Here is a 25,252-nt window from a genome sequence, read left to right on the forward strand (position 1 = left end):
GCTTTAGGGGAAGGGAGGCAATTAAAATAAAAACAAGAAAATGATGTTTCTATGGCTATGAGGGGCAAAGCCAACACATACACTAGCCATGAACCTTAGGGGAAAGGAAAAGTAATAATGTAACAACTGATATTAAAATCCTAAATTAAGAAAGAAAGGGTAATTATAAGAGGGAATGAGAGGGGGTGAGAAGACTTATAAAGAAGCCTACCTACCTACATCTTCAATACTTGAACTTGAAAACTTGATCGAGATTTGAAATACTACCAGTACTAAAAACCAGATCTAGAATAAACTAAATCTAAAATTGCTAGTATTAGAGAAGACAAATCTGAAAAGAAAAATAGAACTTGAAATACTTGCTCCACAACTTGTTCTTGTCACCTAGAACTAGAAATTAAAATTATTACACATTTGAATAACTTGAATTGCATAAACAAATAAACATAAAAGACTTTGCATTAATTAATGAAACCAAATTACAAAAGTGTTTAAAGTAACAAAAACTAAGAAGAACTAGAACTAGAACTAGAAGGAGAGCACAACTAAAAATTAGAGAAAAAGAAAGCAAGAGAGGGACAAAAAAAAACCTCTAAGAAGAGAAGTACCTCCTCCCCTTGTGTTGATTCGATTATATAGAGAATGGGGGAGGGAAGCTAACGATTTTAGCTTCTAAAAAAAATATTTTTTTTTTTCTAATCTTGTTGATGAGGTGGAGGAGAGAGGAGAGAAAGAGAGAAAACGTGCGGCGAGAGAATTTTCCACGATTTTTTTTACATTTTTCCTATTTTCTCCCTTTTTCTATTTTCTCTCTCCTCTTGAGCTAAAAAAATTCCAAAAAATGGCAGCCAAGAGGTTCGAACTTGAGGCCTACTAATAAGGAAGGGATTTTGCACATCACAACTCACCAACTATGCTAGGTAGTTGTTATTAAAAAAACGAATATTCAATCACTTCAGGATGTGGTCCATTGATCCTTGTTGGAATTTAGAATATTCTTTTGTACCCCTAGGACAACTGCAAATGGGCTAGTTCTGCATCTCGATTCAGTTTTGGTCCATTATTTTTTTTCTAGCTCGAAAAGAATAATCACTTATACGGTTATCCAAACAAATGTGTAATTTTAATTAAACACGTCCATCTTGCTCAGAATTTCATCCTCTTCGCAACCATGAAAAGAAACAGGATCTCTTTACGTGTAAAATTGGAGATATAGCGTCCGATAGTCCTTAAGGCCTTAAAAATTTAAAACTTGCAAAAAGAGAGTAAAACCCAAGGTAAATCCATTCTAAATATGTAAAATGCATGTTTTGCTACCCTAGATTTTACACATAAATGTGCTCATCACGGGTCAATGAGAGCTTCCATTCAAGCATCAACAAAAAATAAGACTTTTATCTTTCATAGGGGTTGGGTGGGCCAATCATTTCACAGGAACATGTATCTCGGCACAAGAACCATGCTCTATTCTCAACATTAAAATGGGAGAAAGAGTGTTACCCTGCTTGATGGAGGTGAACTGTGAAAAGACACCCCTACCCAAGGATTTAGGGGATGGATTGGTATCAATTTATTTTACCCTTGCTTTTTTAAAAAAGTACTATTTTTTTACCATTTTACCTATGCAACGATATGAAACATCAATCTGGATCGATTAGGGATCGGGCATCGGTCTCAGTCGATACCAATCCGATACTTGAAACCATGCCCCTACCCCCACCTCCACTTCCCCATATGTCTGATCGTAAGGTACACAAGTGGGTAGCTTTGTCCCTTCCCATATAAAAAATGGTTTTACCTATTGATGAGGGTATTTCTTCCCAACCATGGCCTGGGCAGGGATCGTCCTGACCAAGGCTGCACCTCGGCCCTCCATCAGGCCGTGCTACCACCTCGACCTTCCATTAGGCCGTACTGCCACTTCGGCCCTCCATCAGGTCGTGCCGCCACCTCGGCCCTCAATCAGGCCGTGCTGCCACCTCGGCCCTCAATCAGGCCATGCCGCCACCGGGGCCCTCCATCAGGTTGTGCTGCCACCTCGGCCCTCAATCAGGTCGTTCTACCACCTCGACCCTCCATTAGGCCGTGCTGCCACCTCGGCCCTCCATCAGGTCGTGCTACCACCTCGACCCTCCATCAGGCCGTGCTACTGCCTCAGCATCTCATCAGGCCGTGCTACTGCCTCGACCCTCCATCAGAGCGAGCTGCCACCTTAGCCCTCAATCAGGTCGTGCTACCACCTTGGCCCTCCATCAGGCCGTGCTACCACCTCGGCCCTCCATCAGGCCGTGCTACCACCTCGGCCCTCTATTAGGGTGAGCTACCACCTCAGCCCCCCATCAGGCCGTGCTACCAGTCACNGTCGAGATGCATATGCTATTACCTTACCACGTTGCATGAGAACACAACCCAAACCAACTTTGGAAGCATCGGTATAAACTGTCATCTCACCTGTGCCTTCAGGAATAGTCAGCACCGGGGCAGTCACCAACTTTGCTTTTAATTCCTGGAAGCTCTTCTCACATTCCTCTGCCCAGTCGAATTTCACACCCCTTTTCGTCAACTTGGTCATTGGTGCTGAGATCCGAGCAAAATTTTCGATGAAACGCCGGTAATATCCAGCCAAACCCAGGAAGCTTCTAATTTCAGTAACATTCTTGGGACTTTCCCATTCCACTACTGCTTTTACCTTAGCAGGATCTACTTCGATTCCAGCTTTAGACACTACGTGCCCCAGGAATCCAACTTGTTCAAGCCAGAATTCACACTTACTGTACTTGGCAAACAACTGTTGATCTCTCAACGTCTGTAACACCATTCTCAAGTGTTGAGTGTGCTCCTCTTCGTTCTTGGAGTAGATCAAGATATCGTCGATAAAAACAATTACCCATTTGTCGAGCACATCCTGGAATACTCGATTCATTAGATCCATAAATGCTGCCGGCGCATTGGTTAACCCGAAGGACAACACTAGGAACTCATAATGGCCGTATCGAGTCCTAAATGCTGTTTTGGGTATATCACTACTCCTTATCTTGAGCTGATAATAGCCGGACCGAAGGTCTATCTTTGAAAATACCCTGGCTCCCTGCAACTGATCAAATAAATCATCGATGCGTGGCAATGGATACCGGTTCTTAATGGTTAGCTTATTCAACTCCCGGTAATCTATGCACATACGCAGACTACCATCTTTCTTCTTGACAAACAACACCGGGGCACCCCAAGGTGAAACACTTGGGCGAATAAACCCCTTTTCTAATAGTTCTTGCAATTGCATCTGCAACTCCTTCAATTCAGCTGGTGCCATCCTATATGGAGCCTTTGATACTGGAGCTGCTCCAGGAATCAAGTCTATGGCAAACTCCAACTCTCTGTCAGGTGGTAAATGCATCAGATCATCTGGGAAAACATAGGGAAACTCTTTAACCACCTTTACTTCTTCTAGAGGTGTAACTCTTGCATCAACATCGAGTACCGAGGCTATGTAACCCTGACATCCACTTTCTAGTAACTTTACCGCTTGAAGAGCGGAGACCAGAACCTTCCTCACCCTTTTCATGGTATCTGCTCGGTACACCCACTCTTTCCCTTCGTCATTTGTTACCTTAATCAGCCTTTCCGCACAGATCACATTAGCTCGATGAGCCGACAACCAATCCATACCCAATATAGCATCAAAATTCTGCATATTGAATTTAATAAGTTGTGCATCAAAGTTCTTTCCACTAATCTCCACTGGGCACGGTCCATACACTTCCTTCAACTGTGAAATTTTACCAGTAGGCATACTAACAATCATTCCCTGGTCTAGGATCCTGGGTGACATCCCAAGCTTCCCTACAAATCTCTTAGATGCGAATGAATGAGTAGCTCCTGAATCAAATAAAACATAGGCTGGTATGCCCGATATGGGTAGGATACCTAATATAACAAGGTATATAATTTCAGCAGGTCATCAATATTAATCACAATGAACTTCTTAATTTAAAATGTACCTGCCACGACTTCTGTACTAGCCTCAGCTTCCTTGGCTGATAGGGCATACATCCTTCCCTGCGGTTGACTGCCTCGAGGTAAGGGAGGTCGATACGCAGAGGGCTGACTGGAGGGCGAGGCTGGTCGGGCCCGACAGTCTTTCGCATAATGCCCATAGGAATGGCAGTTGAAGCAACGAATCTGAGACGTCGGAACTGGAGCGGGGCCCCTCTGCACTTGACCCGTTGCAGATGGAGGTCGAGGTGGCCTTGAAGCTGTAGGTGCCACACTAGTGTTCGGGCGAAAGGAAGTAGAACCCGAACCACCAACTGGCCTAGAAGGGTAGCCCGATAGCCTATAGGGCTGCCTATACATAGGCCCAGAACCGTATGATCCACGGTATGCTTTGGAGGAATTTCCCGCATCTGGGAATGGATTTGATCTCTTCCACAGTCCAGGAGTGAGGGACTGTTCACCCTTTTGCTTATCTTCCATTGTTTTGGCCTTCTGTACAATCTGGCCATATTCGGTTAAATCCAAGACTTCCAGCACAGACCCAATAGACGCTTTTAGGCCCTTTAAGAACCTTGCTGCCTTTTCTTCAGCTGTTCGCATATGCCTTGGGGCAAAATGGAATAAACTTTCGAACTGTTGCTGATACTCAAGGACAGTCTTACCTCCTTGAGTTAAGGCCATGAACTCCGTCTCTTTTCGGTCCCTGAAACTGCGTGGATAATGGTTATCCAAGAACAATTCCTTAAACTGCTCCCAAGTAGGTTCTGGATGAGCAGCCATCAATATAGGCTTGGAAGCTTGCCACCAAGAATTTGCCTCTTTCTTGAGTTGTAACCCAGCACAAATGAGCTTCTGGGCATCCGTGCACTCAAGCACCTCAAATATCTTCTCCAATTCTTGGATCCATTGATTCGGTTCTAGAGGATCACTCCCCACCTTAGAGAATACCGGTGGTAAGTTCCTCTTGAACGACTCTACCACCCTTGACGTGTTGCTCGTCGCCGGGAAGTTAGGAGCATAGGCAGGATAGTAGGCATAAGGATGAGGCATCCCATGCTGAGGAATACCGAATGGTGGGATTGGAGGTGTACCCACTGGTGGTCCCGTTCCCGACCCTACAGGTGGGTCCTGCGGAGTGGGCACCCGGGGAGGTTGACCCGGTTGAGAAAATTCCAACTGTTGCTGGATGGCAGTCATAAATGCTTGCTGTTGTTGAAGCATTTGTTGCTGGAAAGCTTGTTGGGACTGCTGAATTATTGTAGCAACATCTCCCGGTGTAATAACCGGTGGTGGGTCCGGGAGTGCAGTCATAGGTGGGTCCCCATGTGCCCCACCCTGACCAGTATTCTGGGCATATCGGCGGCGGGACACCGATACTACAGTCCCCCCAGGAGTAGACCTCAGGGACCGTTCATGAGCATGGAGACACCGGACTTCATCTACGAGACCATCTGCGGCAGCAGCAGTCGCCCGGAGTCCGAGACATCTTTCTTCCCTGAGGTCCGTCTCTTCGCCCGGTTGATCCAGTTCAACCTGCTCCCTAGGGGAGGTCATCGGAACCAGGTAGGTTTCATGACGGCTTTCATTGCCTTTTGTATTTTTACGGCCGCAGAGGGAGGCAGGGAGCACTTGTGCCTTCCCTATATCATCCTCAGAGCGATGGAGCACCATGCTTCCCACCCAGAGGACGGAGGATTCCCCTACGGCAGGATCCTCACTAGGATCTTCGAGTTCTTCAGGGTGGATTTGAGCGGAGAGGAGGGGAAGACTCCGGCCGATAGGTTCGATCGGAGCAACCTCTTGAAGATGGGTCTCCACACCCTCATGGATTCACCTCCCAGATCGAGAGCTCGGAGAGGTAGGGGTAGGAGGGCTGCCCCTGTAGAGGATGTCCTCATGGAGGAGGAGTCCAGTGAGGAGGACGAGGACTACGTTCCTCAGGACGAGGAGGCGGATCTGATGGGCGGCAGCATCCCTGAGGAGGTGCCTCAGGAGTCGAGAGGTACGGGTCCTAGTTCTTCCAGAGCTGCAGCCCCACCATATGGAGCCCCACCACCTGGGAGTGGTGACTACGACTATGCGGACAGGACAGCCTCCATGCGGGCCTTGCAGGATGGCCAGGTCCAGATACTGAGGCAGCTAGACGAGATTTCCTCCAGGCAGATCACCTTGGAGGATTCCTTCCGTAGGTTGGGTCAGGACTTGGATACCAGGGCCACCGCCATCTCAGCAGATTATGGCCGGCTTCGGAGGGAGGTACGATTGGTGAACACGAGGTTAGATTATTACGATCACCGCTTCGACTTTAACTCCAGGCCTCCAGCGAACTTGGTGATCATCGACGACGATGACGACGACCAGTGAGGGGTTGGCTTGCCCACACTAGCTGTTTATCCATTTTTCTCTCCTTTTTGTAGACATTGTGTATTTATTTAGCTCATTCCTTGTAATTGCAATGTAACTTGATTTTCATTTATGGAATAAAATGTCTTTGGATAATGGATTATGGTGGTGTTTTCATATGTGGAATTCCTGTGTGGTTTTGTGGTGATGTGATCTTTCTATCTATGCTCTTTGTTATATTATTATCTGTTGTTTATCAGGTTTTGTGTAAAATTTTTGGAAATCCCACTTTACGTCGTTATGCTGCCGAAATTTCGCCGAAACAGCACTTTATAGGTTATAGTACCAACCTAATTACCTTTTATCTACACTCACGCATGCCATGAATGCAACTTATAATATAACTCAATTTTTTTATACTTCCTTTCATTGACTTTTAATCTTTAAAGCTTTTATATTTGCCCAACCCCATTTTCCTATTATAGAATCTACGGGATCCTAATGGTATGCTGTGAGCGGAGCAGAGCATCACGCTCTGATACCACCGTTTGTCACACCCCGTTCGCACTGAACCGGAGCGGTGACCGAGTTAACACCGGTTAACCCAAACCTGCCAGGATCATCAGACACTGTATTCCACCACAGCATACACACACTAACATCAACTCATCAAATCAGCGGAAGACTAAGTTTTACCTGTAATAATTCCCATATACCTGATACCCAAATGGCGATACCATAATTATATACATTTGGGCCCGAAGGCATGATATATATACACAAAAAGGATAAAGTTTGAATATCAATTATATACAGGAAATTATCAAAAACATCAGAGTACGCAACCCGGCATCGGTATCAAGGCTGGAGCTCAGCTCGGCCTCAAAACCGCTGCCCCGCAACACAGCTCTCACACGCGCAGTCTACGCCGTGCTCAAACTCCTCAGGGGTCCACCAGTCCTCCTCAGGAAACTCGACTGTGGGACCCACCCCCTGCTCCTCAGATGCATGACCTGCAAAATCATCTAAAAAGGGGTGCACACGTGGAATGAGCTCACTAGCTCAGTAAGTAGAGAGGTGGACCACACACAACAGTCCACACAACACAACACATCACATCATATGCACTACATGTCATGCAATTCATTTTAATTCACATACACCTAATCAACATTACTAAGTCTTTGGTTTTAGTGCTACTACAACCACAGTGCGCGTATACTCCGGGTACGAGCCGCGAACTCCCTCCCGCGATACGCCCATAGGGCTGTTGGAGAAGGCCCACCGTGAGTACTCGGAAAAATAAAGACAATGCCGTCCACCGGCTCTCAACAGAAATGTAAATAAATTAAATAACAGTGCTGACTCCAGCAATTTAAAAGCAGTACGATTGGCCCTCTTGAAATACCACCGGGGTTGCCGACTGTCCTACATGACTCGCCGGGCGTAATGCCTAACCGCCACAGTGTCCGACAACCGCGACCCCTGCTTCCCCCCAAATGGCAACCCAACACCTTAACCCCTGTTGGGAAGGGTCGTAGCACGGGATGGTGAGAATCCTAATACCGCATGCTCCTATATGCAGTACGACTGCATAGTGCCACCGTGTCCCATACCACGGGCCACCAATGCATTCGTTTCCAAGCCGACCACGGCATCTAATCTATCAATGCATTATGCAACATGATGTCCATATTCAACATATAACATCTCATTTAATTTGCAATTGAAAGTAAACATAGCATATATGCACATCAATGAGTGGAATGACTAATCTATATAGCGCATTCATGATGACATGACTAAATTAGATATAGTTATATGAATGCCAAACAAATGCCTTGAAACAAGGCCAAACGTCCTCTCTCCACTTACTTGTAGCGTACAAGGAGTCCCGCTCGGTACGGGTGAGATCCGGAGCGAATCGGGTATGATTTGGTGAACCTAACATAATTGAGCGGGGTTAGTACTTCACCATTTTAGAATCAAAATTAATGAAATCCGACTTCAAAATCGTGTTTAGAACGTCGAAAGAAGGTCCCACGTCCGATTTGGGCTCAATCGGACCTAAGAATCAAATTCTGTCAACTCGGGTGGGTCACACAGGTGGGTGGTCTACCCACCGGTCCAACCCGCCGGTTTGGGACCTACCCACCGGTAGGACCCGCCGGTCCTACCCGCCGGTTTGGCCAAGGACCCCCTGGTCCTCTCGGATGGGTGTCTCAGGCGGGTAGGGACCCACCGGTTGTACCCGCCGGTTTTGGCGGAAAAATCCCAGTTTCTTCTCATCTTCCTCCATTCCTTGGGGACCCAAATGGGGCTTTTCTCAACCCATTCTTCACACCTTTAGAGTCCTATAGGATGGTTCTAGCTTAGATCTAAGTTAGATTCAAGTAAGGGGAACCATCATACCTTCTTTGCTCAAGAATGACTCCAAACACTCCAAAACACTTCCAACTCACAATGCTCCTTCTATCTTGTCAATAACTCTTCAAATCCTTCAAGATCAACACAATAATCATCTATTAAACCTTAGATTCAACATTTCAAAGGGTGTTTACAAGATCTTGAGAAACCATACACGAATCAAGGGTTTAAAGCGTGGGTATGGTTAATGTTCATAAAACCCAGCTTTTCTTACCTCCAACTGTAGATCTCGAGTTGAAGATTACTCTTCCGGCACCGGAATGGCGAGATCGAGCTCCGGCGCCGCTGAAATCTTCCCTTTCTTCCTCTTCCTTTCTTCTTCCCTTTCTTTTTCTCTCTCCTCTGTACTTTTCTCCCAAACGTACGGGGGAAATAAAAAGGAAAAGAAGGAAATCATAAGGTCTTATATACTATTCCTAATTAAGTGAATAGTGTCGGATGGGTCACTCAGGTGGGTGGGGTACCCACCGGTCCTACCCATCCGAGAGTCAAAACTTGGGATTTTGACCGGGCTCTGACCTCGGCTCGGACCCTACCCCAAGCATACAATGTAGCATACGTACATAATCTTAAAATACGGATATAATACCTGTTCTATCCGTATATAGCCTTATGGTAGGTGCACGTACACGGTTTGGGTACTCCCGTCTCTTCTGGCACTGGCTCAGACTTGTCGGGCCAGCCGGTGTTTAAGGTCACCCGTGCCATCATAGCCCATAAGGAACCCGCTCTAACATCCTCTGGCTCGGTTCCTGCATGGTTAAACCGGTTCAACCGTGAAATCAGACCGGGTTTAAGAAGCGGGATATTACAATTGTGGCCTGATGGGTTCCTAGAAACAATCAGTGGAAAGGGTTGCATTGTCAAATGGGCTCCCCAACAGGAAGTGTTGGCTCATCCTGCGATGGGAGGGTTTTCGACCCACAACGGTTGGAACTCAACACTGGAGAGTATATGTGTGTGGAGGGTGGGGTTGCACCTGGAGTATAAGTTGGAGAGAAGGGAAATTGCGAGAAATATAAGAAGGATAATGGTTGAGAAAGAAGGAGAGGAGATGAGAGAGAAGGTTGCGTCTTTGAAGGAGAAGGCTTTTGATTGAGTCAGGAAAGGAGGTTCTTCCTATAAGTCCCTGGAGGATTTGGTTGCTCGAATTTTGTCATTCTGAACGTGATCATATTGACAATTTCTCTTGCAACTTAGATAATGTAAGGGGGTGTTTGGTTCAATTATTTTGTTGGTACATGTTTTGGTTCTGGATGTAACTCATTTGAAGGAGTTTCTTTGAAATGAGTTTTCTTGTTAGAATAAATTTTTGTTTATCCCGAGTCTGTTTGTTGATTTTGAGTAAAAAACTATTTGGTTACTCTGATTCTGTCAGTTGATTCTGAGTGGAAAACTGTTTGGTTACCTTGATTCTGTCAGTTGATTCCGAGTGGATAACTGTATGATTTCCTGTGAGTCAATGAACTATGTTCTTTTAGAATTAAAAAAAATAAAAAGATTTCCAATTATGGACTTATTTATTTTTATTTTTTCTTACAAGCGTACGAAGGAATCAACACGACACCTCATTTTTCCATTTTCTAGAACTAGTTGGAGAAAGAAAGGAATTTCTTTTTCTTTTTCTTTTTTCTAATAATAGGTAAAAAAAAAAGAGTGGCACTCGTGAGCTATCAATTCCAAGAGTTGTTGCCAACTAATTTATACACTTTGGCTTGAAGTGAGTATTTACTAATGCACATCCAATGGTAAGTAGAATATTAGAATTCTTTTTTGTGAATGAATAAATATATTAAATTTAAGAGAAAAATAAAAGATGTGGATACTCTGCATCTTCCAGGCGAATGATACTAAATTAAAAATAAAAATGGCAGTTTAGACCTCATTTTTGCAACTTAGATAATGTAAAACTTTCTACCCCAAAAATATAGAGTCTGGATCAGGTCCTCGTACGAGAACTTGGTCTTGGGTTCTCGTACTTCTCTTTTGCAGATAGATGTAATCCACTAAATATATCACCGAGATTACCTACAATGTTATTATCACTTTCTTTATCTCTCTCCTTTTCTCTCTCTCTTCCGACTTAATTGCCTCTTATCTCTCGTCTGGACTTGAATGCAATACATTATTTCTTTTTTATATATAAAAAAAAAATATTACCACAGTGATCCATTCATCTTTGGCTTCATTGAATGGGAGAGGATATAGAAGGGTATTTTGGACTTGTACTAAGACTCTATAGGGATTTGTGAACCCTAGGATGGTGGGTGGATCATTCTCTATGGAAGAGTAAAATTTCTTCTTTTTTCTATATTTTTTATTTGATTGCTTTGTAATTTGTATTAGTATGGTAGAGATTAGTTTTAAGTGAATTTTAAAATAAAAATGTTAATGAAAATTGTGTGTGAGAGAGAGAGAGAGAGAAAGAGTCTGTGTGTGAGAGAGAGAGAGAGAAAGAGTGTGTGTGTCACACCCCGTCCACCCTGAACCGGAGCGGTGACCGAGTTAACACCGGTTAACCCAAACCTGCCAGGATCATCAGATACTGTATTCCACCACAGCATACACACACTAACATAAATCCATCAAATCAGCGGAAGACTAAGTTTTACCTGTGAATAACTCCCATATACTTGATACCCAAATGGTGATACAATAATTATATACATTGGGGCCCGAAGGCATGATATATACACAAAAAGAATAAAATTCAATTATCAAGTATATACAGGAAATCACCAAAATATCAGAGTACACAGCTCGGCTCGGTATCAAGGCTGGAGCTCAGCTCGGCATCAGGGGTTGTGCCCATCTCGGCATCATATAGAAGAGCTCAGCTCGACCTCGGTAGTGGAGCTCGGCACGGCCTCCAAGGTTGAGCTCAGCTCGGCCTCAGAACTGCTGTCCCGCAGCACAGCTCTCACATGCGCAGTCTACGCCGTGCTCAAACTCCTCAGGGGTCCACCAGTCCTCTTCAGGAAATTCGACTGTGGGACCCACCCCATGCTCCTCAGATGCATGACCTGCAAAATCATCTAAAAAGGGGGTGTACACGTGGAATGAGCTCACTAGCCCAGTAAGTAGAGAGGTGGACCACACACAACAGTTCACACAACACAACACATCATATGCACTACATGCCATGCAATTCATTTTAAATCACATACACCTAATCAACATTACTAAGTCTTTGGTTTTAGTGCTACTACAACCATAGTGTGCGTATACTCCGGGTACGAGCCACGAACTCCCTCCCGCGATACGCCCATAGGGCTGTTGGAGAAGGCCCACCGTGAGTACTCGGAAAAATAAAGACAATGCCGTCCACCGGCTCTCAACAGAATGTAAATAAATTAAATGACAGTGCTGACTCCAGCAATTTAAAAGCAGTACGATTGGCCCTCTTGAATGTACCACCGGGGTTGCCGGCTGTCCTACATGACTCACCGGGCGTAATGCCTAACCGCCACAGTGTCCGACAACCGCGACCCCTGCTTCCCCCCAAATGGAAACCCAACACCTCAACCCCTGTTGGGAAGGGTCGTAGCACGGGATGGTGAAAATCCTAATACCGCATGCTCCTATATGTAGTACGACTGCATAGTGCCTCCGTGTCCCATACCACGGGCCACCAATGCATTCGTTTCCAAGCCGACCACGGCATCTAGTCTACCAATGCATTATGCATCATGATGTCCACATTCAACATATAACATCTCATTCAATTTGCATTTGAAAAGTAAACATAACATAAATGCACATCAATGGGTGAAATGACTAATCTATATAGCATATTCATGATGACATGACTAAATTAGATATAGTTATATGAATGCCAAACAAATGCCTCGAACAAGGCCAAACGTCCTCTCTCCACTTACTTGTAGCGTACAAGGAGTCCCGCTCGGTATGGGTGAGATCCGGAGCGAATTGGGTAGGCTTTGGTGAACCTAACATAATTGAGAGGGGTTAGTACTTCACCATTTTAGAATCAAAATTAATGAAATCCGATGTCAAAATCGTGTTTAGAACGTCGAAAGAAGGTCCCACGTCCGATTTGGGCTCGATCGGACATAAGGGTCATCTTCGGGGCCACTCAGGTGGGTCAGACAGGTCTACCCACCGGTCCTACCCGCCGGTTTGGACTGGCGGGTATGGACCCGTCGGTAGGACCCGCCGGTCCTACCCGTCGGTTTGGCCAGGGACCCCCCCCTCTCAGGTGGGTGCTCTCAGGCGGGTAGGGACCCGCCGGTTGTACCCGTCGGTTTTGGCGGAAAAATCCCAGTTTCTTCTCAACTCCCTCCATTCCTTGGGGACCCAAATAGGGCTTTTCTCAACCCATTCTTCACACCTTTAAAGTCCTATAGGATGGTTCTAGCTTAGATCTAAGTTAGATTCAAGTGAGGGGAACCATCTTACCTTCTTTGCTCAAGAATGACTTCAAACCCTCCAAATCACTTTCAACTCACAATGCTCCTTCTACCTTGTCAATATCTCTTCAAATCCTTCAAGATCAACACATAAATCATCTATTAAACCTTAGATTCATCATTTCAAAGGGTGTTTACAAGATCTTAAGAAACCATACTCGAATCAAGGGTTTAAAGCGTGGGTATGGTTAAAGTTCATAAAACCCAACTTTTCTTACCTCCAACTGTAGATCTCGAGTTGAAGATTACTCTCCCGGCACCAGAATGGCAAGATCGAGCTTCGGCGCCGCTGAAATCCTTCCTTTCTTCCTCTTCCCTTCTTCTTCCCTTTCTTTTCTCTCTCCTCTTTACTTTTCTCACCAAACGTACGAGGGTAATAAATGGAAAGAAAAGAAATCATAAAGCCTTATATACTATTCCTAATTAAGTGAATAGTGTTGGATGGGTCACTCAGGTGGGTGGGTGTACCCACCTGTTATACCCACCTGAGAGTCAAGACATGGGATTTTGACCGGGTTCGGACCTCGGCTCGGACCCTACCCCAAGCATACGATGTAGCATACGTATATACCTTAAAATACGGATATAATACCTGTTCTATCCGTACATAGCCTTATGGTAGGTGCACGTACACGGTTTGGGCACTCCCGTCTCTTCTGGCACTGGCTCGGACTTGTCGGGCCAGCCGGTGTTTAAGGTCACCCGTGCCATCATAGCCCATAAGGAACCCACTCTAATATCCTCAGGCTCGGTTCCTGCATAGTTAAACCGGTTCAACCACGAAATCAGACCGGATTTACGAAGCGGGATATTACAGTGTGTGTGTGTGTGTGAGAGAGAGAGAGAGAGAGAGAGAGAGAGAGAGAGAATGAACTAAAAAAGAAAAAAAGAAAAAAATGGAGTCGGCTATTTTGTAGGATTAAAATAAAGCTATGTTGTAGGATTAATAATAAACCAATGTTTAATTATAATTAAAAAAATGAAAAAAAATTGATAAACTGTGAGGGGAGAGAGAGAAAGAGAATGTGGAAAAAGAAAATGAGAGAAAATAGAAAGAAATAGGTAGTCGGTCAAAAATTTAGGAGAGATAATAAGTGGGTTACACACGTCCATCTCTTAATTTTATGAGAATCGAAACCCAGATTCTCCTACAAGGACTTGATCCGGACTCAAACTTATCATTGAGTCTAGATCAGATCTTTGTACGAGAATCATTCTTGTACGATGCTTAATCTACACATGAAATCCATTCAGATCTCTCTCACCTTACAATAAATTTTCACACTGAATGGATTCCATGTATGAATCACGCAAAATAGGAGAATGGTTCTCATACAAGGACTTGATCCAAGCTTAGGATTGGCACAAATCATTAGCACCATTTTTTATTTTTTTTGGATTTCCATTAATGCCTTTTCCATCATATTAAGATGTTAGCTAGAACTCACCTAGGGATGCCAATGGTATGAACTGGGTTGGTGGAACAATGTATAACACTAGGAAGAAAATTTTCAATAGAAAATGGATAAAAGAAAATATAGACATAACCAATATGTATCATCACCTATGACCTATGGTTGGACATTACCACCCTCCTTTCAAGGCTTCATCACTTAGGATGTGATTGAATCACCATAGTTCACCACTCTCAAAAAGCAAGAAAAAGCTTTCATCAAAATTGTGGGAGCCTTCTCCCTCTTCGATCCCTTCTATATGTGTTGGTTTTAAATCAAGTATTTAAAACAAATGAAGATTCCAAATAACTTCAAAACTAGTTTTAATTAAAAGGAGAATTTCATAACTCTTTACCTTGTCATTTATTTATTTATTCAGTTTGGAGGACTCTTTAAGTCTCTTTTATATGGCTTCTCTTTTAAAGGCCACAAGAGTTATATTTATTTAGTTTTAAGAGATCTTTAATTTCTTCTCTTTAAACTTCATTTATTCTTTAATTTTAAAGTTCTTTTAATTTATTTTTTTTACTCCTCATCTCATTTGTCTTATAGATAGAGGGGAGATTTAGCATTGAAAGCAACGAAACAATTCACTTGAGGAATTCAAGTGTGTGTTGTCAAGCTTTCTCTTTTCTTTAGTTTTGTTGGATTTACATATCCATTTTGTGAGTATTTTGTTTTTAGTCTGAGCACAGGCCTATAGCATTCGAAGGGGTCCAGTAGTCCAGCGGATGATTACTGGGGGAGCCATTGGGCTGTTTTATCTTGGAGGCCAATTTGCAATATTCCTGGTTGCACCATAGGAGGCATCTATGGTCTTAAGGACAGTGTCAAGTGACACGACTCAACCCACTTATTTTATAACAATTTCTATTACAGGTCTATGATAATTCCATGTAGGTGATAGATTGAAAGTTCTCCTACACAAAGGTGACACTTAGGTTTGCTCTCTCAATATTCTGACACAACTTTCCCTACAATTTATAAAAGCCATAAGCCATTACAAGAAATAGATACTCTGAACATGGAAAGAAAAATAAAAGAGACAATACTACTTAGCTAGTCTTAATGGAAAGAAAAATTTTTAGGAAGAAAGAATTCTACCCTCTGGCATAGGTTCACACCTAGACATAGCGAGTGTGAAAAGTTCATACTACCCCCATGCTAAAGATGCTATTACGTATCCTTCTATTAGCCCATGTTTACCTAAATTTTTAGGAAGAAAGAATTCTACCCACTGGCATAGATTTACACCTATACATAGTGGGTGTGAAAAGATCATACTACCCCCATGCTGAAGAAGCTAATACATATCCTTCTATTAGCCCATGTGTAATTATTAAAATATCGAAATTATTTGTGAATAATTCGGCCGAACAGAATTTTACCTAATTTTATGAATAATTTGGTCTGAAACCGAATCAAATAAAAAATTCTGAAAAATTCTCGAATTTTATAGACATTTTTTAAATTCACGAATAATTCGGCCGAACCGAATTTTATCCCATGTAAAAATAAAATTTATCTTGAATAAGTCTATAAGCCTTTAGAAAATAGTGTGATTATTATGCATTTATTATCCTAATGTTACTTTTCTTTTTTTTTTTAATAGAAACCGACAAAGCTTATCTTTCATGAAGTAATCTCTCACACTTCTACAAAAAATAAATAAATAAATAAATCTCTCACCCCATTTTGGTTTGACTAAGTCTTACAGTCATTACTCTCTATCTAGTCTTTAAGGTGAATATGCATGGTGGGTGACATGAGTCTAACTAAATTTGTGCTCAGTCCCCCCTCTCAATTTTTCTTTCTTTGATTCAATTATTTGAGTAATAGGAAATGAGTTTAGAGAGAAAAAAAAAGAGAGCTAAATATAATATTTTTTATCATTGAAATTTAAAATTTTAATTTTTATATCATTTGTATGTCATGTACATATGATAATTGATAGATAATATGAAACAAGTACTGCAAATATTAAAAGTAACATCTGAATTTTTTGTCGACTTTTCATTTTTGTAAACAAATAATTCCCGTATCCGAATCCGAATCCGAATCCAAACTCAAATTTTATTGTCCTTGCTTTTTTGAACAGTATTTTGCCCGAATCATTGAATTAATGAAACGAATTAATCCGAATAATTCTTGAGTCCAAATTTCATAACTATGTGTGTACCTGCGCCAACAGGTATCTCTTGCCCAAACTTCTACTACTTTTTTTTTGGGGGGGGGGGTTTAACATCAAACTTCTAATACGTATTGTCGAAGAAATTAATAGCCATTCACTTGGGCTTACAGAGTCCTAAACAAAATAAAGCATTATAAGACATAATAAGGCTCGCGGCAGACTCTTTGGGGCTTTTCAGTGATGATTCATGTAAATGGGCTTGATGTGAGTTTAAGTAACTTAACTTACACACATGGACCGATACCAGGCTGAAATAACACACTTTAACCAATCTATCATGGGCTATTTAAAAACTATAAAAAAAAAAAATCGTGGGCTATTTAAAAGACCAGTTGTCAGACTGTATACGGCTAAGTTATGGGCCTCCTTCACACGTGGATACACCTTCAGCTCTACATCAGCCGTCCTCAGATTGAAATTGTTATTGCAAATTCTCGCCTCCTTCGTATCTGCAAAAGCGCACATGAAGAACTAGTCTCGGAGCCGATCTCTGGGGAAAGCTCTTCAAGCTCAAGTTAGGATATAGGGTGAGAAGGGAAAATCTCTACAGAGCTTTGAGAATTCAAAGTTGCTTACCTTGGTCTTCTGGCTGAGTCCCCTTTATATTATGATGAGAGTTCCTATTGGGCCATGGGTCTCTGTCCTTAATGACCTAACCTTGCTAAGGAGTAGTGGGTTGTCCTTATCTGGGCTGAGGTGGCTAATTTCATCATGACCAATTTAAGATCATAATGGTTAACCTGTGGTTATCGTCTTGTTAAGTAACCGTGGTTGTAACGATCGGTTTAAGGTTAACCCTGAGTTTAATAATTGTCTAACCATAATTGAGTTTGTTAGCTCTAGTCAAGTTTGGAAACATTTACAAGTATCACTCATCAAATCCTGGTGACACGTAAGCCACAAGTAGAAGACTTCTCGCGGTATACGAAGGAGGTTGATCATCCAATCATCCCATAGTTTGATCGTTCATGATTGTTCTGGAGTTGAATCCTTGCGAGCTTGGGTTGGCCTTCCGATCTTCTGATCGTCTCATCTGATTGTCAACTATCCTCTTGATTTGTTCTTCGGTCAAATCTATGTGATTTTGGAATTTGGATTGAGTCTTCTGACAATGATATTCTAGTCACATGTTAATTCCTTATTGGTTGGTCATACTATGATATATCAGAAATCATTCATCCCGAATAATGAATAAAGGCATGTGGGTCATGTACCGCTCATACGTATTGAATACATTGCTGTTTGCTATGTCAGAGGAAAGTTCAAGGACATAAGCATTTGGGCCCACACGCTTAAGTAAAGTCTTTCAATGACCATGTCAACGGTGACGACAATTCCTTCTCTCACTAAGGCGTCAGGAATTGTAGGATCGTGATCCTCTCCAATTCTCTGAAAGTGCAACTAAGTGCAATTCTGGTATAAGATTTAGACACCTGTCTCCAATGATGTGGATGGTTCAGATTTGAAGATTGAATGCTAGAACATCAGTTGCTCTTCTCAGGTGGAGCTTTCGGGTAAAAACACGATCCATCAATTCGGACACCGGTACTCCCTCTTCTATGATCTCCATTTTCAAATCGCTGAACCTAGATTGACTCATCCTTCTCATAGATCCGAATCATTCACTCTCTTTCACATAGAAGGATCCTCACCCAAATCTCTCATCTCGTTCCATCTCTTGCTCTCATCTCTTTCCCTCGTTTTTCCCAAATCGTTGCAGGCTTCTCACCCTTGTGAGGTTATACCCTATTTCTGAAATCGCTGAAATCCTATTGTTGAAGACTGAAGACCTAGAAGTCCTCTCGTGTCAGTACCTGCGAGTAAGTGGCTACAGCTACTCCGCTCCTTCCTTACAGAAATAGAAGTCCGATTGAAAGATTCCCACGCTATTTGTCGTTGGCTGGTTCACTTATTTTCATAGCCACAGTCATGGTACCAGCCATGGGTGGAACAGATGTAAGCATCTTGTATGATGGTTTGCTTACTGATACAACATGTTACCACTAATTTATTTTTTTAATTCTAATATCAGAAGGATACTGCCACAATGATTTCCACTTTTAAAAGAAGAATGTAGGTTTTATCTCAAAGAGAAGAATGTCCAGAAAGAGGGAGAGAGAGAGAGGGGGGTGGGGAGTAACTATACAAATAGCTTGGTGAGGATCCTTCAGCGATTTGAAGACTGTAGAGTCCCGAGAAGAAAGGAATGTATTAACGATTTGAAAATTGGAGATACAACGTCTTTGAAAATGGATCGTGTTTTTACCCGAGAGCTCCACCTAAGAACAGCAACCGATCTCCTAGCTTCCTACCTTCAAATCTGGACCGTTCACATCAATGAGAATAAGTGTCTAAATCCTACACCAGAATTGCACCTAATTGTACTTTCAGAAAATTGGACAGGATCACGATCCGGAATTGTAAAGGACCTTGATCTTCTTCTAACTCCTTGAACACTGTACACCGGCCTGCAGGTTGAAATCGTCTGCAATTTCGATCTCGTATAATTTCATGTAATACCATATTCAGGTGGTGACACGTGTATTGATACCAATACAATGGTCCAGATCTGGTACAACTAATAAAACATTAAATCAGTGAAGAGGCACTTAAATCAAATCTGGATCATTGTATTAGTATCAATACACGTGTCACCATCTGAAGGTGATATTGCACGGAATTATACAAAATCGAAATTGCAGACGATTTTTTTTCCCGGCCTGCACGTTCGTTGACTACCAGTCTATGTCTTCCACGAACATGTGAGCCTTGTTTTCATTTATTATTACGAAACCCCAATGAAGTGACAATATATAGGAAGAAGCATCTTGTAAATAACTAGGAAATTTCTGTTCTGGTAGTAGGTTAAGATTATATGTGTCTCGCTGATACCAACAACCATACCAAGCCAAGGATTTCATGGTCCTTTGGAGAGAGTGAAAAGGAGTACCAGGAAAGAAGAAAGGCCCAAACGAACTTCGAATCAGATGGAGGAGCAGAAGAGTAGAAGGGTTCGATTGGTGCTATTCCCATGCCCATTGCAGGGCCACATAAACCCCATGCTTCAACTAGCCTCTATTCTCTACTCTAAGGGCTTCTCCATCACAATCATCCACCCTAGATTCATCTCTCCCAACTCCTATAATTACCCTCACTTCACCTTTATTCCCATACACGACGGCATTTCGGGTATCCAAGCCTCGATTTCAGATGTCTTACCCCTTCTCTCACTACTCAACGTCAACTGTGCAGTTCCACTTCAGGATTGCTTGGTTCGATTGTTGTCTGATACCAATTCTGCAGGAGGAGGAGAAGAAGAAGAGCCCATTGCTTGTCTCATCTCCGATGCTATCATGCACTTTACCCAAGGTGTCGCCGACAGTCTTAAGCTTCCGAGGCTTGCGTTACGGACCAGCAGCATCGAATCCTTTCTTGCCTTCGCTGCCTTCCCAGTTTTAAGGCAGAAAGGTTACCTTCCTATATCAGGTAAGTCTGCATTTTAGTTTCCCTCTCAACATTTTTTTGGTTTCTGTTTCTCTCTCAAAAAAAAAGAATCAAGAAATTCTAAACCCGTTTCACACCGTTTGAAAAAAAAAAAAAACGTGTTTAAGACGTAGAAAAAGGAGGAAGGAGTTTTCCTTCCCTTGACCGACCCTTTTGTTCGGACTTTTGGAAAACAGTGTACAGGAATCATCATAATTTCATATTTTCTTCACCTACTCCCACGATACAAAGAAAACTTTTTCCCGAAAGAAGAGTATCTAACAATGTTAAATATAAGCCCCCCAACCTATTTGGATTTTGGATTTTGGATTTTGGATTTTGGAGTGTCTAGTGTCCATTTAGGTTGTTATTGGTGAATCGCTGTGATCGATCTATCTGATTCCGGATTATATCCATCGATTCTACTCCATTTGCAATCAATTTTTAATAAATCTTGCCAATTCAGATTGAAATCAACATTGACTGATTCGATCCCTAATTTTGTTTCTCCAAAGTTTGATTAAGATTGAAATCGACCCATTTAGTTGATCGATCAACTAGAGGTATTAAAGGTCAAATCTTTGTATGTTTTTCTATTATATTCACAGTCCATACACAGCTCGACCCAATCTCAGGCCAGAAAATCTCGACCTGGCCAATTCCACTGCCTGAAAAGCCCAACCCAAGCTCTGTCAGGCTCACGGTAGGCTTGATTGGGCCAGGGCAAAAATTCCACCCGTAGTCCACACTCCACAACCAAGATCACTATTATGGGATATTATTCTAAAATGCAATGAGTTGGAATCATTAATGAACTTATTTTAAGTTTAAGAAGCTTAAGCGCACTAGGAGGACTATCCAAGACTTTTTAAGTGATGAAAATGTCCGTCAATTGAGAGAAACGTACCATTTTTGGGGGTTCCATATTTCGTAGAAAATGGACCCATGCCCACATCTAGGTTCCTCTGGATAAGTATATATACCTCAGGTTCAAATTCTCTATAGTGAGCGATAAGTGATAGTAAGGATTCAACGGTTGGAAGGCCCCGACGTGCACTTGTTGTTGAATTCTCACTACCGCTCATTGCCTCACCACATAGAGAGCTTTTATGTCCCTCGAAGCATGTACAAGACCCTTCTTTTTTTTTTTTTTTTTTTTTCTTCGAGCGTTCTTAATTGTTTCCAAATTAAGCTTTCAGTTTTGCTTGTCAGATTCTCAATTGGAGACGCCAGTTAAGGAGCTTCCACCTCTCAGAATGAAAGATCTGCCTGTGTTCAACGGGCATGACCAAGAGACCCTAATGGGCCTAAACCAATTACTGATCAGCATGGTAGATCAAGTCAAGGCCTCATCAGGCCTCATTTTGAACACCTTCGATTACCTTGAACAATCGTCACTGGCAGCACTTGCTCAAGAATTTCCAATCCCGGTGTTCACAATAGGCCCTTTTCATAAACTCTTCCCAGCTTCTTCCAGTAGCTTATTGTCCCAAGACCACAGCTGCATTGCTTGGCTAGATACACAGGCACCTAGGTCTGTAATCTACATCAGCTTCGGCAGCATAGCCAGTATGGATGAGTCTGAATTTGTGGAGATGGCTTGGGGCTTAGCCAAAAGCAAGTGCCCCTTCTTGTGGGTGGTTCGATCCGGCTTGGTCCAAGACTCAGAACAAGCTGAACCAGTGTGGCCTGATGGGTTCCTAGAAATGATTAGTGGAAAGGGTTGTATTGTCAAATGGGCCCCACAACAGGATGTGTTGGCTCATCCTGCGGTGGGGGGGTTTTGGTCCCATAACGGTTGGAACTCGACCCTGGAGAGTATATGTGAGGGAGTGCCAATGCTGTGTCGGCCTAATTTTGGAGACCAAATGGTGAACGCGAGGTACGTGAGCCATGTTTGGAAGGTGGGTTTGCATCTGGAGAATAGGTTGGAGAGAGGAGAAATTGAGAGAAACATAAGAAGACTAATGGTTGAGAAAGAAGGGGAGGAGATGAGAGAGAGGGTTATGGCTTTGAAGGAGAAGGCAGAAGTTTGCGTCAGGAAAGGAGGTTGCTCCAATAAGCATCTAGGGGATTTGATAGCTCAGATTAGGGGTGTAAGTTTGCAAACCCGCCTTGAGTACAAATAGGTTCTGGTTTAAGATTTCTGATGCTGAGGGTGGGCTAGACTTGGAAAACACTGACCTTGGGTCAGGGTTGGTGGGCTGAGATTCAGTTGATGCCTAGGCCCAGCCCAACCCAGCTTTGATTATGCTTGTGATCATGTAGTGTCCTAAACATCTACTTTTGCATTGCACTTTATAATTTTAATTATGTATTGATCACTTTATCTATTGTTGTTTCTTTTTTTAATGCATTGGACACAAATGGAAAAAATATGATCAATCAAAATTAACTCGACTCTGATAAAAATCAGGGCCAACCTGGCCAACCTGGCCCAGCCTGGCCCAATCAAGATCCATTAAAGCTTGAGTTGAGTTTTATGGACCTATGGCTGGACTATGATTTTAAGAAACCTGGCCTTGTTCCATCCCTAGCTCATATCTTATCATTTTCAATACATTATGTTTCTCCACCTCAGAATTTTCCTACTCATTTCACTATATCTATCATCTGAAAGATTATTTTGTTAGTATAATAAGATTTTGGGTCAAGTAATGGCTATTAATTCTCAAGCCTTAACCTAGCAAAATTTAAAGTGATATGTTTTTTTTTTTTTGGTAGAATTCATATAGCATATCTAGGTGAGTCTGGAACTCTGGATCCTCTCTCCTGCAGGTAGCTACACTCATGAATGGTGTGAAATAGGGTAGGATGATTACCTGTAAGGGGGACGAACTAGACTTTATCTTGGTGGTTGGTGGAACCATGATTCCTCTTCTGTAAGTACCACCATGGCACCATCTAAACCTTTTTTTTTTTTTTTCCCTTATATTAATAAGCATCAAATAATTATTAGATTCCGATATGTGCTTTGCTAGTGGACTATATATTTTGTAAAAGAAAATATAATTTTTTTCTCCCTATGAGACTAAAAAAAGTGGGAGATCAAATCTACGTTCGTAACCAGGCTTATTATTTGGAATAAGTTTTGAGCCAGAGCCATAGCAGTTTAGCTTTCTATTTCTCACACCCAAAATGTCAGAGGCGCCAGTCTTCAATTTCTCTCATGCAAGACATAGCGGCTCTCTTTGGAATGGTTTTACTTATATAGGGGTGAGATGCTTGAGATATTTAATTAATGGACAAAGAAACCTAAAAATCAGCATCACTCGTGCATTCACAGTTAGGGGGGGGGGGGGTGGTAAGATCGCTCCACCCCTCATGAAAAGCAAGAATTCTACCCACGTTAATGCATCTACTTAGTGTTTCCATTATTTCCATGTTGGTGTTGGGATCATGCTGCCTTTAATTAATTAATAAGAGAGATATCTTTATGGATTATGTTAATAGGCTTTATATCGCTCCACCCCTCATGAAAAGTGAAAATTCTACCCACGTTAATGCATCTATTTAGTGTTTCCATTGATCCCACATTGGTGTTGGGACCATGCTGCCTTTAATTAATTAATAAGAGGGATATCTTTATGGATCATGTTAATAGGCTTTATCATGTATCTTGCTTTTATTATGTGATGGTTGAGTTGAAGATATATAATATTAATTCAATACATAATTCACCATATGATTGAGATAAAATTCTAATTTAATTCAATTAAAGAGAGAGAGAGAGAGAGAGAGAGAGAGAATTTTTTTTTCAAATTGATTACATAATTATTTCTGTCATTTCAGTTAGAATATCCGATTCCTTGGAGAGCCTTCCCTTTCTCAGTAATCCAATAGCAACGATAACTTTGCCAGTTTTGCCCAGTTTGTGAAACAAAATAGACTAGTAGTTCGTAGTTGTGGATGGCATGATTTCAAGTATTGATTTAGGATCGATCATATTGGATTGGTATCAATTGAGATTGATCTCTGATCCTTGAATCGATCTGGATCGATTATTCAAATCGTTTCAGTGGTAAAATTGGAAAAAAAAATAAGCCTTTTTATAAAAAGTAAGGACAAAATCCATCGATATCCATTGATCCGATTTGAATTGATATCGACTTATCGATACCGATACTGATACCAATATCAATACCAATACCGTCGCTTAAATCTTTGGTGAATGGGCCTCCTTTGGCATTTTGCAGTTTTTTTTTTTTTTTTTTTGCAGTCAACTTTGATGGGAAGAAAGATGAAACCTAATTTTCTCTCCTGCTATCGCATCAATCGGATTATTGTATGCTACCATTTATCTGGTCGTTGACGATTAATTGTTTGATTTAGTCCAACGCATGAGGGAGGTCGTCAGGTCACAGACTCACAGTAGAAACTTAGAATTCAATTTCCAATCACATGAGAGCTAGCTCACTTTTCACTGGACATAGAGGAAATATCCATGGACGATGAGTCATCCATTTAACAGATAATCTGCGTTTAGATTCTTAGACTGATCCAAGCCAAGAAGAAGAGTTGAAGTGAAAAGAAACAATAACGTCTTCCTCCTTATCCCTTGAGACATCAAGTACTCCTATACATGTGCAATACGGACCTCACGTAGAAGGAAATTATATTACCGCAAATATAAGTGTCATGGGAAATATTTCTTTTGATAGTCTCTTTTTTTTTTTTTTTTTTCTCTCTCTCTCTCTTTTCTTGACACTCTCCCCACCTCTTATTGAGGAACCATCTTCTACGTTCTCTATTTACTAGGTCTTCCAATCTACTGGCTGAGAGTACCGGCTGCCAGATGTTATTTATTTATTCATTTTGGTGAATGCAAATTGATTGTATGTTTAAAAAATTAAAATCTTGATATCTTTCAAGTCAATCGCATCTCAAAGAAATAGAAATTTTGATACTTTCAATCATGGGTTCAACAAGTA

The 25,252-nt window shown here is 42.0% G+C and overlaps 1 protein-coding gene across 1 annotated transcript; it reads left to right on the top strand.

Moving 5' to 3' along the window:
* The first annotated feature begins 19,576 nt into the window (after window positions 1-19,576).
* LOC122086335 (UDP-glycosyltransferase 76B1-like) lies at window positions 19,577-22,673 on the top strand. Its single transcript, XM_042655099.1, has 2 exons — window positions 19,577-20,324; window positions 21,534-22,673. Exons 1-2 carry the CDS (start codon window positions 19,826-19,828, stop codon window positions 22,448-22,450), a joined length of 1,416 nt encoding a protein of 471 aa, XP_042511033.1. The 5' UTR covers window positions 19,577-19,825; the 3' UTR covers window positions 22,451-22,673.
* Window positions 22,674-25,252: the final 2,579 nt, after the last annotated feature.

The sequence above is a fragment of the Macadamia integrifolia genome, chromosome 8 (genome assembly GCF_013358625.1).
Source record: "Macadamia integrifolia cultivar HAES 741 chromosome 8, SCU_Mint_v3, whole genome shotgun sequence".
Lineage (NCBI taxonomy): Eukaryota > Viridiplantae > Streptophyta > Magnoliopsida > Proteales > Proteaceae > Macadamia > Macadamia integrifolia.